The sequence below is a fragment of the Cariama cristata genome, unplaced genomic scaffold, assembly GCF_000690535.1.
Source record: "Cariama cristata isolate BGI_N322 unplaced genomic scaffold, ASM69053v1 scaffold17482, whole genome shotgun sequence".
In the NCBI taxonomy this organism is placed as follows: Eukaryota; Metazoa; Chordata; class Aves; order Cariamiformes; family Cariamidae; genus Cariama; species Cariama cristata.
In genome coordinates, this window is record NW_009602356.1 from 76,950 (window position 1) to 94,805 (window position 17,856).

Here is a 17,856-nt window from a genome sequence, read left to right on the forward strand (position 1 = left end):
AGTGTACATGGAAATTTCGTTCATGGGAATGGCGCTTGCTATCTTCATGCCAACCGGAGAAATGTCTCTAGATGGAGAAGGCTCTGTAGATCGAGAACTGGATCTGGACCTCCGCCTTCTGTACCTATAACTTGGCATCCTGGCATAAGGAGAACTGGAAGAAGTCTTAAGGAATTCCCTCTTGGTCTTAAACCTCAGCTCTTTGTTCTTCTCAATATAAATGTTCACAGCCAGAACACCTATAGTTTCAGCCACAATAAAAGACAAGGCTCCAAAATAAAAAGACCAACCATAGTTGTAATGGTTCTTTTTGTCCTCATCTCGCTTGTCACTTGGGTCACCTGCATTGCTTGATATGTAGACAATGATCCCTATGATATTACTTAGCCCTAGAGAGAGAAAAACATAAATCAGTGGTTATGTGGCTGGGAAGATAAAATTCAAGTCACGTTACTTTCTGGACCTGAGTGGTTCAAAGATTATGGCCAGGAAATTTTATTACATTTATTTACTCTTTCATTTATCTCAAGATCTCATTTATTCTTGAAAAACAAAGAATAGATCCACATCTTGGACACATATGCTTGCATGGATCCCAAAATATTCAGCAATCGCGTCTCTTCATTGCCGTGGTGGGAAAGAAGTAGCATATGGGAGCTCTCTAATATTGTTAGTGGGATTCTAACATTCAGAATAATTTAAAAAAATACATTTTGAGCTCAGAGCTATGGCTGTTCACCTTGATCAAGATAAGGTCTCTTCCAGCTTACTGAATTTTCATCTAAATGCAGCATGCTTAATCCGAGAGTCAGGGAAAGCTATTAACAATGTGGCTGACTCTCTCAGATGTCTCTAGTGTGAAAAATGGACTCCCGTATCACAGGTGAATTTTTTCTGCCATCATATAAAAGAAAAGAAAAAGGCCCTGGATGTAAGAGACGCCTGATTCATCTAATGTTTAATACATTTTAAATAGTGTAAAACCTGCTTGTTACTGAATTTACCTTCCTTTTTTTCAGGAAAACGAAAAGCTTTTCTAGAATACACTGATTGTAGAGCTTCAAAAACATATTTTTGTCTTAAGAAATTTGCCTACTGTGATGTCGCTAGTGCCCTCGATCCAGGAAAGGGGTACAGGGGGAGAACTGCCAACAGGCTTTTCCACAGTCCTTTTCAGTTTAAAAAGGCAGCGCTTCTTAAGAGCTCAGTTTAAGGAGAACATACCTGCTGCAACAAAGAGAATCCCAGCGCTGAGGATAATGTTGTTTTTGCTGTTGTAAATCCTTCCTGCTCCGACACAGAGTCCTCCCAGCAACAGCAATATTGTGCTTAGGATGGGGAACACGCTGGAGGCACGGACAATGCCTGGAGAGGAGATGGGTAGAAAACCAAGACAGACAGTAAACATTTCCGATGCCTCCTTGGGTGCAAGTGTGGAGATTACAAAAGTCTCAAAACCCCTGGCTTTTGCTGGAATTATCACTGATTCTGCATTTCTGGGCATGTTTTTGGGAGCCGAGGCCATGGGTAGGTGGCCAACATGGCACAGACACTCTCAACTGAGTAGCTTAAATCTTTTGAGCTTTCTCCTAGAAAGTCCAGCGTTATTGCCGTTGTCTGGTGCCACCGCGTACAGAACATTTCTGGCAAGGCATGAGGTAAGTGACAGTAAGACCCAACATCGCACAGGGAGCAGCAGTGGAAAAATTAATGAGCTGGCTATGAACCCTCCAATGTTTGGGGACGGCTTGAGCAGACGGATCTTGATAGATGCGCAAGGTGAGCAAATTACCGCTCTTGAAGTCTGCAGCATTCGTGTTGCCAGCGAGCACAGCTAATAACCCCTTTTTCTTTTGTGGAATATTAAGGACATTGAAACTTTTCAGATTTCTAAGGAAGAAATTTGAACAAGTGTGCCTCAGATGTTTGTGTTTAGTTTCCTGACAGCTAAGTAGAGTCATTTAAAATTCTGTATGCTTCAGTCCATTCACCAGCACAGGCTATAAAATCCCTGAAAAAAAAATTTAAGCACCACTTCAAGCCAGCTTCAAAGTCAGATCACTACAAGACTGAGCAGCAATTGAAAGGGAAGCAGCAGGGAGAGAATAAGAGGGCTGAGAAAAAATAAACAAGCACAAGAAGAGAGATGTTGGTATTGTAAAAACCAAAGAGGTAAAACCTGGTAGGTGTTCCTGAAAGGCAGAGCAAGGAATCGAGTTATATTGTTACAGAGAGAGGATTTTTTTGAAGAAGGGGAGATAAGGTGCTGAATACTGCTGTGGAAAACAGGATTGTCCCAAAGCTGGGGGCTGTGGAAAGGCGAAGGCGCAGAGGGGGTGCTGGGGCATGGGGATGCCCGAGGCCGCTGTCACAGAGGGGTGGAAACCCCAGAGCACACGGGGAGGACACGGGCACGCCCAGGGCTGAGCGCACGGAGAGGAGAAAAGCTGCCATCTGGACCAAGCTGCCGATGCAGTGCCGTCAGCCACGCCGCCTCTCCCGGGTGCCATCTTCCCGGCTGACACGCACAGCGAGCGGCGCCCACGTCCCGAGGAGAAACGGCCAGATGTTACAGCTGATGCTTTCTCATTTTACTTTCGACGGCCGTGGCGTTCCCAATTTAGTGAATCGCTTCCTAACGATCCCCCTGGTAACTGGTGGCAAAACTCCCGCTGACTGCAAGAGGGACAGGACTGGGCCTTTAATAGCAGCATTGCTTTTGTGTGCGCTGCAAAGCCCCCGGGAGCCCCGGCTACAGCCCCAGCCCTCGTTAGGGTGGTGCAAACATAAACCAAAAAAGACAGGCCCTGGCAGGGCCTATATCGGAAGCTTGTATATAGGGAAGCTTCCCTATATGGGAAGCTTATGCCTATATCGATCTGCAACAGCGAGAATAGTCCGTCTCTTACCAAAACTGGCAATGTCGCTGGACGTCTCCTTTACAGACAGGGCATTTTCTACCCAGATCTAAACCCAATTCAGTCGGATGCATTACTATTCAGACAGTGTCTTGCAATAATTGGCAAATCCAAGTAACGAGGGTGTCAGGTCTCAAAGCAAAGCCCATTGAGTGGTGAGAGCCCGTTCTGTTGGGCTAGGCGTATCCCCACGTGTGTGGCACGAAGGAACAGTGCTTCAACTTTTGGGGTCAGTTTTTAGAGTCAATTGTTAGAAGAAGACTCCATGTCAGTCTCTGTGCTGCTGGACATGAAGGCACCCCAGATCCCCGTCTGTCTGTTAGCGTCCTGGCAAAAGGCAGCACGGGCTTCAAATCTACTGTGGCCCAGCCTTTCTGGTTGTTCTTTCCTATATTTTAAGGCCATGCGGTTTATAATGATTTCAATTAAATCAAAGAGCTTTCCTAAAACGCTTCAGTGATGTCATCAGAAGGAACTTGCCAGACATGCCAAACATAGGGAGTCGGTTGTTCTACTTGTAGCAATAATCTCCAGAGATAATTTTTCTATAGTGGGTAATTAATATGAAGAAAACCAAAACACACAGTGTTCTCTTCCTGTAAAACTCTACAGAATATTTTTTCCTATAATGTGTATTTCTAGCTCCAAAATTTAAAAGAAAGCTCATAGGTAGATGTAGAATTTACATATGCCTCCTGATACTGGTAATAAAATGACAGCACATCAAAAAACATTAAGGCAATCTGGTTTTTGCTTTCTCCCCTGCTTTTTTTTTTTTTTCTTCTTGTTTACCGTCCTGTCTGTTTGCATCGGCTGTTCTGCACCGCTATGCGTTGTGACACCTCCTTCGGTGAAGCACCGCAGCGTGCCGTCCTGCTCCTCCCCACGGGGCTGCCAGCCCCACCGCTCTCCTCCTGCTTTTATTCTCCTCCGAAAGGCAGAAGCCAAGCAAACGGCTTTAAAAAGGGGATGCTATAGCATACAGGCTATACAGCGGAGCAGGCGGAGAGCCCTCATGCTGCTCTTTCAGAAGCACAGGATGCACACAGTGTTGGTACCCTTGTCTGAGCCAGACAGGACAAATAAGGGTTACCCCCATCGTGGCCCTCTGAGAAACTCGTGCCCAGAAACAGCTAAAAAGCGCGGTGAATGACATGGAGACAGCAGATCGCAGAGGAGTCACACAGAGGGCAAAAACGGGACGGGAGGTCTCGCATCTCCTTTGAAACAGGATGCAAATATCCTCTTGTCTTAGACAATGGTTTGCTCCCTATTACACACACGTATGAGCTCACCTCTTCTGGATTTATATACGTAACCTTTCAGTAATCTCTAAGTCAACCATACGCATTGTAAGTGGAGCTGCAGTTTTTGTTATCAAAGTTAAAGCAGAGGAGCCCTGTTACCTGTGCAGACCATGCGAGGGGGAGCTCTCTGGGGGGGGAGCAGCTGAAGATTGGTTTTGCAGAAGACGTAAAGGGTTGGACCACCTTGTTTTTAAGACCCGTACTTAGTCACTTTTGAAAACAGCTTTGAGGAACACCTCTCACAAGTACGCTTACGAACAATTTACCAATCTCATGTCTTACTGCAGAGCTGTAGACTGTTTTTCCCAGTTCTCCCTTTTCTCCAAATAAAGAAGGCATAATACGCTTTTATCAGCGTGCTGCTTAATTCCTCTTTCCTTTACAGTCCTTTTACTAACGATGTTTGTTCCCTAAAGCTGACTTGGCATCAATTTAACATTAGTTTCAAGGCTTTGTATGAAAGACAAATGCAGCTGTGCTCACACTCTGCTAGCCCGCATCGCCTGAGCACTGAAATCCTGTCACCCAGGCCCAGGCCTGATCTAAATCGACAAGAGTACAGATGAAAAAAAATCTGGGCTTTCTGGTAAAGCGTACTTTCCAGAGATTTTTTTTTTTTTTCTCCTTTCTTCTTGTCTTAAACAACTAGAAGTTGTTTCCCAGAAGGGAGCAGAAGGGCAGAGTGGTTCTTTAAGTGGTGTTTCAGGTAATTAACAGCAGTGTAATTGAGCAGTGTTTTGCCTTGCCAGGTGTATCAGCCGGCAGCGTCATCCATTGCTCCCTGAAGCTTTCCCAACGCCTTGTGAACTGCAGTTCCTTCCTCGGGTGAAGGGCATTGCTTTCGGCTTTGCTGGTCGGCTCTTTTGCTCAAAAGGAACAACCAGGCAAGGCGTCCTCTGGGGAAGGGGAAACCTAACTCAAACTTTGCAGGATTCATGAAGTTTCACGCTCGGGTTCTAAGACTCCCTATCAGCGGAGCGCATGGTCATCCGGAGGAGGTGAGACGTTGGCCTCTATCTCAAGCACCAGGTTGGTGGATGAAATTACTTCTGTGGCGGATTACACACCAGCACAGAGCAGCAACGGCTGGCTGTCCGTGGGGGGAAGCCACAGCCCCTGTTCATGCTGAGATTTCGCTGTTAGCAGCAGAAATTTCAGTTTCCTTCCTACAACGCAGGAATTTCACTGCAGGGGGAGGTGGCTCAGCAGCTGCAAAGGATGAGGCTCGCATGAGGGCTGGGTTTAAGCCTAAGGAAAAGCTTCCTAATGGGCTGGAACCCACTCCTCAAACCTGCTCTGATACACTAATAGTCCCTCTGTAAAATATCCTCACCAATCTGGGAATGATAGCTGTAGTTTTCATTTGAAAAATTTCCATATAATGTTCAGAGGATGGGCATCGCAATCATGAACGTCCCGGTGGCTGAAGGAAACCCTTGAAATGGGGGTCCCCAAGGGTCATGGTTGTGTCAGCTGCAGCGTGAACTGGACATAGGTCACCACTGCTCTGTGCCACCCAGTTTGGGCCAGTGTCTTGCAATGGTTAAGACTTGGGTTGCACTCTACAGAAGAGAAACCCAGGAAAGTCTGTCTAGCCATGCCTGTTAATCCTGTGTATCAGGTATTACTTTTCACTTACGGAGAAGGTATTCTGAGCTGTCATGGTCATAGTCATTGTCTTCAGGGAAGTGGTTGATTCGGAAGCAATGTCCTTTGTAGATTCCTAAATGAAAACAAAGCAAACATAACACATGAGGAACAGAACCAGGTAAATATGCTTCTGCCAGTTTGGCTTCATTTCCTTTTCCTCCCAGGCTGTATAAGTAAATTATTCTCCTGTAGGGCTGGTCACTGATTTTTTTTATATGCCATCAAGAAACCATCTCTAAGGTCACAATTTTTGGGCAGACTAGGCTGAAGCCTAGCTGAGGCAGACAGAGCCAGGATTTCTGGGCTCTTTTCTTCAGTCTACCACTAATATCGTTCTCTTGAGTTTCCTAATCTCTCTGTGCTTTACTTTATCAGCGCCATGCTTATCTTACAAGCATACTGAGTTTGCAAAGCTGCTTTTAGTCCCTAGAGTGACTGTCACTCTGGGTCCCTGCTCTATGGCTGGGGCTCCGCAGCAAAGCCAAATACCAATCTAGCACCCATCACCCCTCCTGTCTCGTCCCCGGTGAAGTGCTGCCTTCCCTTATCAGAGCTGGTAAACGTTGAACTGCCTGAGTGTGGCCTCTTCAATTATTCTCCAGACTTGGAAAACAAGTCCATAAATCTCTTCCTGCTGCATTTTAAACCCATATGTCCCCCCCAAGGTTGGCTCAGCTTTTAATGGCATATTTGTTTAGTTAACTGGGAGCCTGTGCAGTAAGTCAGGGCGCGAGCGTGCACTCCCGATACCTGAAGAGTTGACCAGATGAACCCCTCGCTTGACCGAGCAAGATGAGGTTCAGCACTTTGTCCATCTGGGTAAAGCTTTACATTAGTATTGTGTACTATTTTCTATCACGGTTGTCCATACCCACATCCAGTCTTAGCTGCACAGCGAGCTGCACGGGGACCCGTCCCCGGAGAGCTTACTGCAGGAGCGAAGCTCCGAGGTGTGATTCTGCCTTGGTGCTTTCATTATTCATTAACCAGCGCTTTCATGCTCAGGATCATACATCACCCAGGATGAGTTATCCTCTGCAAAGGAGTTTCGGTGCTTACAGCTCGAGCTGGCAGAAGGATTTAAAAACCATCAGTTAATACTGCTTTAACAGAAGCACAGCTGCAGTCTGTAGGATATAAATGTGGATTTATTTCACTACCTATTACCAATGATTACAAAGATCTCAAAAGAATTACTAATCCAGAGGATTTAAATCGCACCCTGTGAGTGTCAACGGCGGGTTTGCTACTACAGTGCACTTCATTCTTCCAGTAAATGATGTGTCTACTCTAATTGCAGTTACGGCTCAGGGTTTCTCTGCCCAGCACTTCAAAGGCTGTGACGGAGCAGTAAGTGGCTCACGTCCCATCTGGAAGTGACACACCTGTCCTGTCTGCCGGGCGGACAAGGGCACTTCAGCTGGGATCGCTCCTGCTAAGCGTGCTTGCCCGTGCAGCCCTCTGTTTGCCATCAGCTGGCTTCTTGCTCCTGAGGGGTCTCCAGTCAGACAATCCAAAATTTAGATTTTAAAGATCCTAGTGCTTATTTTTATGGCAGTTCACGCAATGAAACTAAATCACTCCCAGCATAACAGGGCCTCTGAGACTGGATGGTCATTTCTTTGAGTCTCTTCATTATGGCGTGCCAATTTAGAGGAAATACATTCAGAGTATGATTTTTATCTGCTCCTCCTATTCAGTAAGGAAAAAAATCTAAATAATCTTCTCTCCCTAATATCCTATGGAAATAGGCTTTTCAATGACTCTGTGCTTCCGTGTGTATAGGTGGGGCCATCTCTCAGTCTGCGTGTACTTCTCCAATAACTTTTAAGGTAGTTGGTTGAATTTATCCAGACCTGATACAGGTGTAGAAGTACCACAGGTCACTGAGCTCCCACAACTTCTGTGCAAACAGGCAGATGCATGAAGGAGAGGGCTTTGTCGGCCGAAGCCTGCTTTGTGAACTTGCACGTTCACAGAGTACAGACATGGGTGACAGCCCAGATAAATGTCCCACTTCCAGAAACGCAGTTAAGAGACAAGAAGTCTGCAAGACGGAGATGTTTCCCAAGCACTGATGGATTGATGGAGGGGTTTGGCCCCTGTAAAATGGCCTTACGTTATTAAACTTCTGAATGAAATGGGCCCCTCAGCAGAACTTTCTCTTACACGAAGGCCATGAAGCCATCCCTTCCACCGCAGGTCTCAAATGCATTCAGCAAAACAGGATGGGTTGGTATCAGCAGTTTCTGGGCTTTTTCTTCTATGGCTGGAGACCTTCATTTGCTGGTGCTTTTATCTGGAGCCTCTCACATGAAAGAGTATTAGCAAGTCCAGCACAGGTGAAAAAACAGGATAACGAGCCCCAAACAGAAAATTCTAGATGAACTTGAGCTTTCCTTTCTAGTTCCAGTTTTTAGGAATACTGACATTGGTCATTCTGGCCAAATTTTATAGAAATAGCAAATGACTGTGAACTTTGGACCTGTTTCAAAGCCTGGGAATCCAAAATATTCTTCCCAATATTTTTGCTGTAGTTCAGATCTTAGATATTGGTTCAGGGTCCTCTCTAGTGTCTATGGTATTTGACAGCTAATAACAGCAGCAGACTGGATAAATTTTTTCCATAAACTTAACAGGCATCATATAACTCAGCAGCAGCTTATTAAACTCTCAGTGAGGCTTGAAGTTGCTATCAAGAACTCTGGTGATCTACAGGGTATTGAGGGCTCTTTTAATCCACAAAGTATCAGGAACAAAGTATTGCTAGGAAATGTAACAATACCTTTTTTTCATAATGATGGACTTTGAAACTCAGATTTGGGAAAAATTAAAACTAGCCGGGTGAAAGCTACTGAAGCAGTGGTCAGCTTTAAAAGCGCAACAGCAGAGTCTGACTTGGACTTGAACACAAGAAATAAAAACAAAACAAAACTGAGATTTGGTGAAATACCCGGCTCCGTGCCCTAGCATGTAAAGCAATGCAAAAGAATAAAAGCCACGAAACAGAAGAGGTGGCAGAAAAGGAAAAGCCTCAGTTAAATTCAGTCACAACCGTTCTGCAGCATCTGCACAAGGTCTGAACTCCTTGAAGCTCTTCTCAAAGGCTTCACAGAGGACGCCTTGAGGAAATGTGCAGACAAATGTGGCCACTGGTCCACGCTCACTAAGGCACACATGGGCCATTTCCCACACCAGGATGTGACGTGGAAGAGAGATTTTTTTCCTTGCTTGAATATGGGGATACAGTCACTTACATCCTTTGGAGAGGAAGATGGAATATTTAACTTCTACTGCTGTACCCACTAGAGAGAGATAAATAAACTGCAATCACTGCCTAACAGATACTAAAATATTGAGAAGCACTTCTGGATACCTCTTGAGAGTAAGATATAATATCCCACCGAGATGCTGTAAGTATTACTCCTTTCTTTGAATGATTACTGATACGTTTTAAATGATACTTTTAGAAATACAAATATGATTATGCATTTTTTTCCTCATAATAATAACTTTGTTCTGAATTTTGAGCCAGGACTTCAGGATCTGGGTTAATGATAATGAAGAGGCAGGTTTTCTGAAGTGTTGCTGATGGTATAAGAACATTTTTTTTCCACTGGTTGCAGCGTGCCTAGCTGGCATTTGAAAACTAAAAATTGTTTTTGATTCGGTTTTACTCTGTGTTCAAGGGCTCCTCCGACAAGGTTAGTACTTCCCAATCTCACCAAGTGTTGTTCAGATAACTATAATTAGAGTGTGATGTACTCAGATAATGTGATAAGGGAGGGAATTGCAGTGCCTAAGTGAAGATTAAGCTTTGTTTTGGGGTTTGAGATCTCAAAGTACATGGAGTTTTCAACACTAAATCAAAGTAGTGTTCCCAAATTCTGATGACATACTACCTTCTCCTTGCTCTTTCTCAAATAAACCTTTAATAATTCTGCCTGTACCATTGCAGAATTGTTCACTGGGGGTTTATTTTTTGATGACTGAGAGTGATGGTTAATGCTGTAGGATGCGACTGCTTATTAACTTTGTTTTGTGGCCATGCATTACATAATCACACTGTTGTTGGCCATACCATCAGCCATGTCTTTGAAACAGCCATTTCCCGTGGTTAGGATTTATCAATGACAACATTCCCTGATGCCCTGGAAGTCTTTGCACAGATCAGCACTAGAAGATGGAGCACTTAAATGTCTGATAATATTCGTCAAGGCAGGCTTTACTTCTGTTTTCTCCCTGCCCCAAATCCTGAAAACTATACACAACAAGATCTTTCCATAACATTAGTGTTCTGTTGTCATTTAAAATAGGTTTCCACCATGCAAGACGCTAGCAGCTTTGCAGCAGAGGACCTTGTCTGGGGGGTACTTCTGTCAATAGCAATTTTCATCTCGTTGCACAGAGCACGAGCTTACGGGAGGCGATATCTGATAGCAGTGGGAGACACATGAGGAGAGATGGGTCATGCTGCTGCCGCCTTCTCCATCAACAGCTTCTGCAGAGCTATCGCTCGATTAACTCTTTCATCTTCCAGCCCTCTCGCCCACCCTTGTTGGTGAGACTATGCAGTAAAACATCGGTTTTGGGACTTGGTTGAGAAGCCTTTCTTGTTTTCTCATAGGACGCCAGACGTTTACGACCTCCTTGGATCAAACTCGCCCCTGCCAACATGCCACATTCTTGTAGCTCTCGAGCAGCTCCAGATACTTGGTGCGCACACGTGCACGCTATTAATAGAGTTAAGCAGAGTTTTCTCCTGAGGGGGGTTAGACCGATGGAACGAGTGCTATGAATGTCAGCTGCACAAGTGGTCGCATGGCTACAGCAATTACCTGTGGGCAGGTAAATGCACCCCATAATTGTCCAGCCTAAAATCACGCTAACCAGCTGATTTCTTTCCAGCAAATGTGAGTCTTCTGGGATGGTTTGAAGATGTGGAAGGAAATGATTTTCAAGATCATTTGACAGAAAATGCTTGCAGAAACAGAGAATACAAGTTGGAAGGAGCTGACTGTATATTAAAAATAAGGCAATTATTAAGGAACCATGGGAAATTTGGCCTGATGGTTCTGCTTGTTGCATCTATTCTGTGATTAAATGCTCTGCTTCAGTTCCAGAGCCAACCGTTAGCCTGATTTACTGCAACACTTGAATATCTGAATGTTTAAATGACAAGTTTTCTGAATATATCAGCACAGAGAAGGCTGACTGACAGATAACATCCCAAACAACAAGAAAAGCGTGACGTGCAGAGCGGGGCTGTTGTAACAGAGGTTGCCTGAACACAGTGTCCATCCGAGCATGCTGTGGGGGACTGGGTTTCCTTAATGGCATGGCTTTCCACTTCCCTTGGACAACAGTGGAGAACCTCTATTTATAGTGAGTGAGAGTGTGTCGGGGCTGGACTCTGCCAGGAGAGAGGAGAAACAGTTATATATTTTTCCTTAAGAAGACTTCTGTGCTGACAAGTTCTGAAATCCTTTGCTGTTTGATTTGAGCAATAGTGAGCAAAGGAGATCAGACATGCCAAAAAATGTTCCTCTCCGCAAAATTTATAGCACGGAGTCTGTCTGTGCACTCTGTTCATTTCTTTGATTTTCCACCAGTACAACTCCCCTGTCTCACTGGATTGACACACAACAGCAAATGCAGCTGCCAAGTTAGGTTTCTTTTCTCTTCATTCCTCTAGTCATAAAATACCCCTTGAAATGAGGAATGGGTGGTGTACCTTCTTTTACTTTAAAAACCTGCTTTGTGGTGCTGATGGTCAAGCAGGGACTGTTATGGTCCTGAGCTCTAGATTCAGGCCACAAGGAACAGCATTAGATATTCTTCTGTAACTTGGCAGTTTCTATGTTAAATTGTCCCAAGTTCGATTATTTGTCTCCTGCTGTTTGCTCAGAGTTTCACCGGCCTGTCCTTAAGTTACTTGAATGAGCACAGATCCTGGGAGCCTCTGCCAGAGGACGTTTAATGCTGTCATTATAAAAGAAACCATGAAGTATTGATGCAGGTGGTGTGCAAAACACACCCCATGTGAATCTGCGACCCCACATCGCTGCTGGAATGCCACCTTCATCGCCGTGGAGGATGGAGCCAGCAGAGAAAGAAGCCTTGGGAGGTTAAATACACATTTATTAGCTGTCTGCCTTTGAGAGAAGTTTGGCTCTTGTGAGAGTCTTGCGAAGCTGGAAACTTCAAAGCATAGGTTGTTTTTGAGACAAATGCTGTCTGACACCCCCTGAGTCCTGCCAGTCCGGGAAATATTTGCCCAGATGACAGTTTGTATTTTTGTTTCATCCTGAAGGTGAATTTGATGAAGAGCACTGCTAGTAGCTGGGGTTATTGTCATACTTTTGCCAGGGTAGGTCTTGTTTTCAGAAACTGCTTAGGACCCCAAAGGATTAGAAGTCCATTCCCGTAACGGTGGGCTGGCACGGTACCACAAACCGGCTGACCAGCACGAGCTGTCTGTGTGTGGCATGGTCAGGCTAAAGCAAAAAGAATTTATCCTGAAGCTTAACCATGTTTCTCTACAGGTGTTGAGACAGTGAAACAATAATCTTTTATTTTTCCTTATAAAAGCCCTTTCCTTCTTTCTCTCTTTCACCCCATAACTCAGAATTCACTTGTTTCTCATTGCGGGGAGCTGAACTGCCTACTTAAGGGCCAGATTCTGATTTCAGTGCAGTGGACTCAAATCTATCTCACCCAGTAACAGTGGTACCACAATCTGGTCATCTCCCTTTCTTTGCTCCCCCTCTACTTCCTGGGCAAAAAGAAAATTATTTTAGAATGTTGAAATGTATGAAATTTGCCCCACTTTCTTCCTTAGGAGCTGTCAGCTCTAACAAACCCTTTGGGTTCTTCTTTTGATCTATTTTCAATTGTCTGGTGGGCAAAGCAAAACTCCTCCTCAACCCTCTTATTTTCTTATCTTCTGCTGTGACATGAATTTCCCCCTTTTCCAGTCCTCCCCCTCCGCTGCCTACAGACCCTCCGCTGCTCAGCGCTTTTCATCGGTCCCCTCGGTGCCACGTGAGTAACTACCGGTCGCTTTTGCTGCCCGCTCCATCTTGCTCCTCTTTAACATTTAAAAATGCAAAACACCTTCCCGGTGCGTTCACCACCTGACGAGGGCTCAGCCCGCCGCGGCGGCAGCGGCGCTGGGGGAGACGCGCACCGGAGCAGAGGAGCTCGCAGCTGCTTCAGCCCACGCGCTTGCAAATGAGCCGGTGTTGGCAGGGGACCGCACTCCGCTCTCACCCCGGCCTTTATTCTCAGCACTCACCATTCCCCTCAAGTCTGGCATAAGCACATTTTCTCTAGGAACAGGTCTCAGTTTATCTTGTCATTTGACATGCTCAGTCCCATCGTCAACCTCACTCCACTTCTTTTACCTTCGGACAGTAGTTACTGCTCCCTCCTGTATTTATCGTAGATTTTCTACGAGAGAAGAGACTGTCTTATACCACCACTCTCAAGTATTTACGCTAGGATATCATGATCTGCTTTCCCCAACTTGCCTGCACTGTGGCAGTGTCTGATCTCACTGCCTTGCTTGCCGCCTGCAGCCTCTCCTTGGGGCTGCCTTACAAAGCCCTCTCTGTTGGAAGCAGAGGCAGCTCACAGCTTCTCCTTTCACCACATCCCCGCAGAACGAAGGTTGTGTTGCTCTATTCCTTGCGTTGCTTTGTTCTACAGTGGTCTCAAACTGTAGTGAAGCTCGTGCTCCGCATTGCAGAAGAGCCATCTCCACTGACCTGAGTGCCAATTTCACAGCCATAAATAGCGACTGGCGAGGTTCCCGCTTGGGCAGGTTGACCTTCGTGTCCTGACCCACCCTTTTCTCTTCTTACACCCTTGAGGTTCCCGTGGCCCAGATGTGGTGCCTTAGCCGATCTCCTCGAGATACCAGTGGATGCTCACTGTTGCCCGAAGGACTTAGCCACATAGGAGAAGACCTATCTCACTTGGGTGGTCCAGAAGTCTGCTGCTGGGTAGTGACTTCTCGTTCTGGCTTGAACAATTCTACTCTTTGAGCAATATTATTTTGGCATAGTGCAATCCAGGATGTAACATCTGAATGCTGTTTTGTACAACCCGGTAAAGCAGCTCCAGATTCTGGATCACCTACACCAGAAGGCATCCAGGGAAATGCCTACAGAGGCCCAGTCGGTTATAATTCATGTGGGTATATACAGCCTCAGCAGCCGACCTTCTCCTTCAGCTGGGCAAATGTCATCAAAGATGTTGTGCATTTGTATTTCTGTGTAAGAAATGAACAGATGCTTTGCCAAGATGCTTTGCCAAAGATGACTTCAAAATTCTATGACAGCCTTTTGTTCCATTATAAGATTTTATTTGAGACCTTGAGTGATGTTAGAAAATTCGTGGCAGCGAAACTCATTTCCCAAAGATTCACCTCACCTGCACATCTGGGAGCTAATAAAACACATCACAGTGTCTGGCTGCTGTCCTTTGAATTCTCTTCAGTCATTACAAAGCTGCTGCCAAAAGTACTAAGCGTCCTTGTGCTACCACAGTGAATACCAATAGTATCAGGGAAATGTAAGACAGCGGCAAGTAGGTAAGAGTTGATTGTATGTTACGTGTTGTTTTGAGCTACTTAATTTCCATTTTCTTCGAATGTTCCTCTCATAAACCAACATTTTGGCCACAGAAGTCGTGAATGAGGTTATTCAGCAATGCTCCTCTTCCTTTCCAAACAGCAGATAAAATAGCGTGCTGCGTTATCCCACCACTGCTGCTCAGGCATCCCCAGTAGCCCCTCCATGCATTGCTGGTGGTCTTCCTACTGCCATTTGCAACTTGCTCCTTATTAGCCTTGTCCTCTTGTGCTGCTGCTTGGATGGCAAAGTGGGGGAAGTTTCGAGGGGGGGTGTCTGTGGCTTATTTTAGTCATTTTCTTGCTCCTTTTTATGGAGCTTATTGAGGGAATGACTCTCTGTTTTCTAGGAAGAAACACTGACATACTTCCAACCTTGACGTTCAGTTTGCAATTTGTAAATCATCTGCACAGGGAAATAGGGGCAATTCCTCAACCTGGGTATGACATGATTTTTTTGGGCAATGTTGGTGATGCTGCTTGAGGAACATTTTCAAGTCAGAGCTAAGTTAGCCCTGCCACAACGAGTGTTCCCATGCCTGGCTCAGTCCCAAGAAACTGTCAACATTTCTCGTTGTCATGGGGTTGTTAACTCACTTTTCTGTGTCTGCTTTTCTATCTACCACCACGGCCCACACTTGCTGTGTTCTGCCTTCACACCTCGTCTCGTCCTGCATCTCATGCCGCAGTCCTTTATCCCGGCAGCCCAGAAGTTTGTCTCACCACTCATTTCCATACTTCGCTCTGCTGCCACTTTGCCAAAGCTGTTTCTGGGTGGCTGATATAATCGTCCTCATCCTTTTAAAATGAACTTGGAGCTTGGATAGAAACCTCCATTTGAGTTCTGTAGTTGGCTGTTCTACCTTAGCTAAAATTGGTCTGACACTTGAGTTGGTGTTGGCTTCTTAGGTGAGCATCTTCACCCATCAAAGCTTTGAACTGAAAGACATTCTCAAACGAGTTCCCAGCTCTTACCTACATTCTGGTCAAAAATGCCTTAATTTAAAGATGTACTTTAGTGACCAGCAGTGCTTTTGGCACAGTGTGTCAGAGATTAACTTGTTATTCACAACAGTAACTGCACGGTGGCCATCATCACTCCAACATCTCAGACAGCAGTGGGAAACAAAATGTGGTGGCCTGTATGCTAGCCAGGATCCAGGTATATCTTGGTTTGGACCAAAATCCACTTTTTTTTTCACCAGTATTCCTGACCCTGACATATATTCACCGGTACAAAGACTGCTCATTCAGGCAGATTGCTGCCAGTCCATCAATCATTATGAGAGGGCTGAAATGCCAAATTGTACCAGATGCAATTTTGAGAACAGATAGTCATTTTGTCTGATGAAGTGTTCATATGCTGCAAAATGACAAATTGTGTTTATTTTTGCATTGTTAAACTGTGCTTTTTTCCTGTGTTGGCACCATTGGAATCAAGTTTCCCTTAAGGGATAGTTTGGTTCTTATCCATATGGTTTCCGTTACTTCAGTAAGTCATCAGTTCTCCCTCATTAACATGGTGATCAACCAGGGCTTGATGGTTTCACCTCTTACGATCACAGCATGTCTATAAAGCCCGTATGGTGGCTTGTCACTACCTGGGGGAGGACATTTAAGGAAATGGACATTCACGTCTCTTCAAAGTCCCTACTGAGTTCATAAATTGAGACATAGTCATGGTCACGTCTGGGGAACGAATACTCTTCTTGAACCAGATGAAACATACCCAGTACAATGTGTGATGCTTTGTCCCCTGTATCTTCTGCCACTTCAACTTTCATACATGTGCAGCCTTGATCTATTGCCTTCTCATTCTTAATTTCTACTTTTAGATCCTCGTAAACTGCCATTTTTCCAGTTTCCCAAAACATCCTCATTTCACAACAGGCAAGGTTTCCAGTTGTCATACAGCCGTCTAAAATTTAAGAAACAACTCTCCAGAATGAGGACTTGGATAATCCTTGGGGATGTTTGGGATAGCATGCATGGATGCACCCGGTGTCTTCTTCTATAATGGAAAAACCCTCCAGATCTAGTCAGTAGAAAAATGGTTCATATTATTGATACTCCTTGTGAGATCTCTTGGTGTAGCAGAAGCTTACAAGGCATCATGTAATTACCTCTCTGCATAAAATGAATTATTGTCAGCTCTAATAGCAGGGAACATCTCTAACCTGACATTTAGAACTGAACTCTTTCTTTACAAACCTTCTTTTGGCTCATTCATGCACCACAGTGGGTTTTTTTATGAAAAAAGCGTGAGTTACACTGGAAAATAGCGATATAGGACCTCACTAGTTAACCGATTAGGAATATGTAGGATATTTGGACACTCCTGGAATCTTGTAATGATTCTGTGTCTCTTCAGTCCATGGTGATACATCACAAGATGATGGCATTTAGAAAAATAGTTGGATATTGAAGAGCCAATAGGGAAATTTCATTCCATAAATCATCTTAATTGAAAGGAACGCTTGCAATACGTCTGTCTTCATAATGCAGTGACCTTCGAGTTGGATCTGCATTCATTTTGGAGTATGTCTTCCTCATTTCTATGCCAGCTTGTTGAGTTATACATAGAAGCCAAACCTCTAGAGATTGATCATGCACAATCAGTGATGCGGGACTGAAATGAGGCAAATGACAACGGGGAATCTAAAGGTTAGGAGAAAGGGGTGTAGCTGCCAAACCCTGCTGATGGTTGGATTTGGGAAATGCAAGACAAAGGTTTCAAAAGTCATCTGCCTGATGTATTAGTGGAAAAGACACTCCATGAGGAGAGATTAGTGCGGTGTGTGTTGTCTAGAATAGTCAGGGCTAATGTCTAACCTTGGGAACAAATAACAGAGCTGCTGGTTAGAAAGAACAGGTCCTAGTGTGAAAAAATGAAATGAACAAAAATATTTTGCAACTGTAATACATCCTGGAAGAAGGTATAACGGAAATACGAAGGGCTTTAGCTTGAATTAGAGTTATTACTGATTTGGTTGTTCCTGATTCCCAGCCGTAAGGTGCCATACCCTCACGGAAGGTAGGTGCTGGCAGGCTTGGGTGTTGGAGGGTGCCCTGGCAGCCAGGACGGTGTGGCCCTGGCTGGGGCCAACCTCGTGTAGGAGATGGGGCAGGCTGGTCTCACTGGGACACGTTGAGAGGGGGAGCAAAATGATGAGCAGCAACAAGGGCCTGGGGGAGGAAGGCAGAGAGCAACGTTAAAAAAGGAGGAGGAAAAGGAGCACTTTGGGGCAGAGCAGGGAGGAACAGGGGGTGGTTTGCAAGGGAGGAGGAAAGGAAGCTTGGAAGAAAGTGGGAGGGAGAGAGAGCTGAGGAGGAGGAGGAGGAGGAG

At 45.0% G+C, this 17,856-nt stretch overlaps 1 protein-coding gene across 1 annotated transcript in view; it reads right to left on the reverse strand.

Moving 5' to 3' along the window:
* LOC104157426 (voltage-dependent calcium channel gamma-4 subunit-like) overlaps positions 1-16,363 on the reverse strand; it is a 16,530-nt gene extending 167 nt beyond the window's left edge. Inside the window, 4 exon segments of the mRNA XM_009694743.1 lie at positions 1-389; positions 1,225-1,365; positions 5,865-5,948; positions 16,240-16,363. The exon segment at positions 1-389 is cut by the window's left edge and continues 9 nt beyond it. Of these exon segments, the coding sequence (XP_009693045.1) occupies positions 1-389; positions 1,225-1,365; positions 5,865-5,948; positions 16,240-16,363 (738 nt within the window).
* Between the last annotated feature and the right edge of the window lie 1,493 nt (positions 16,364-17,856).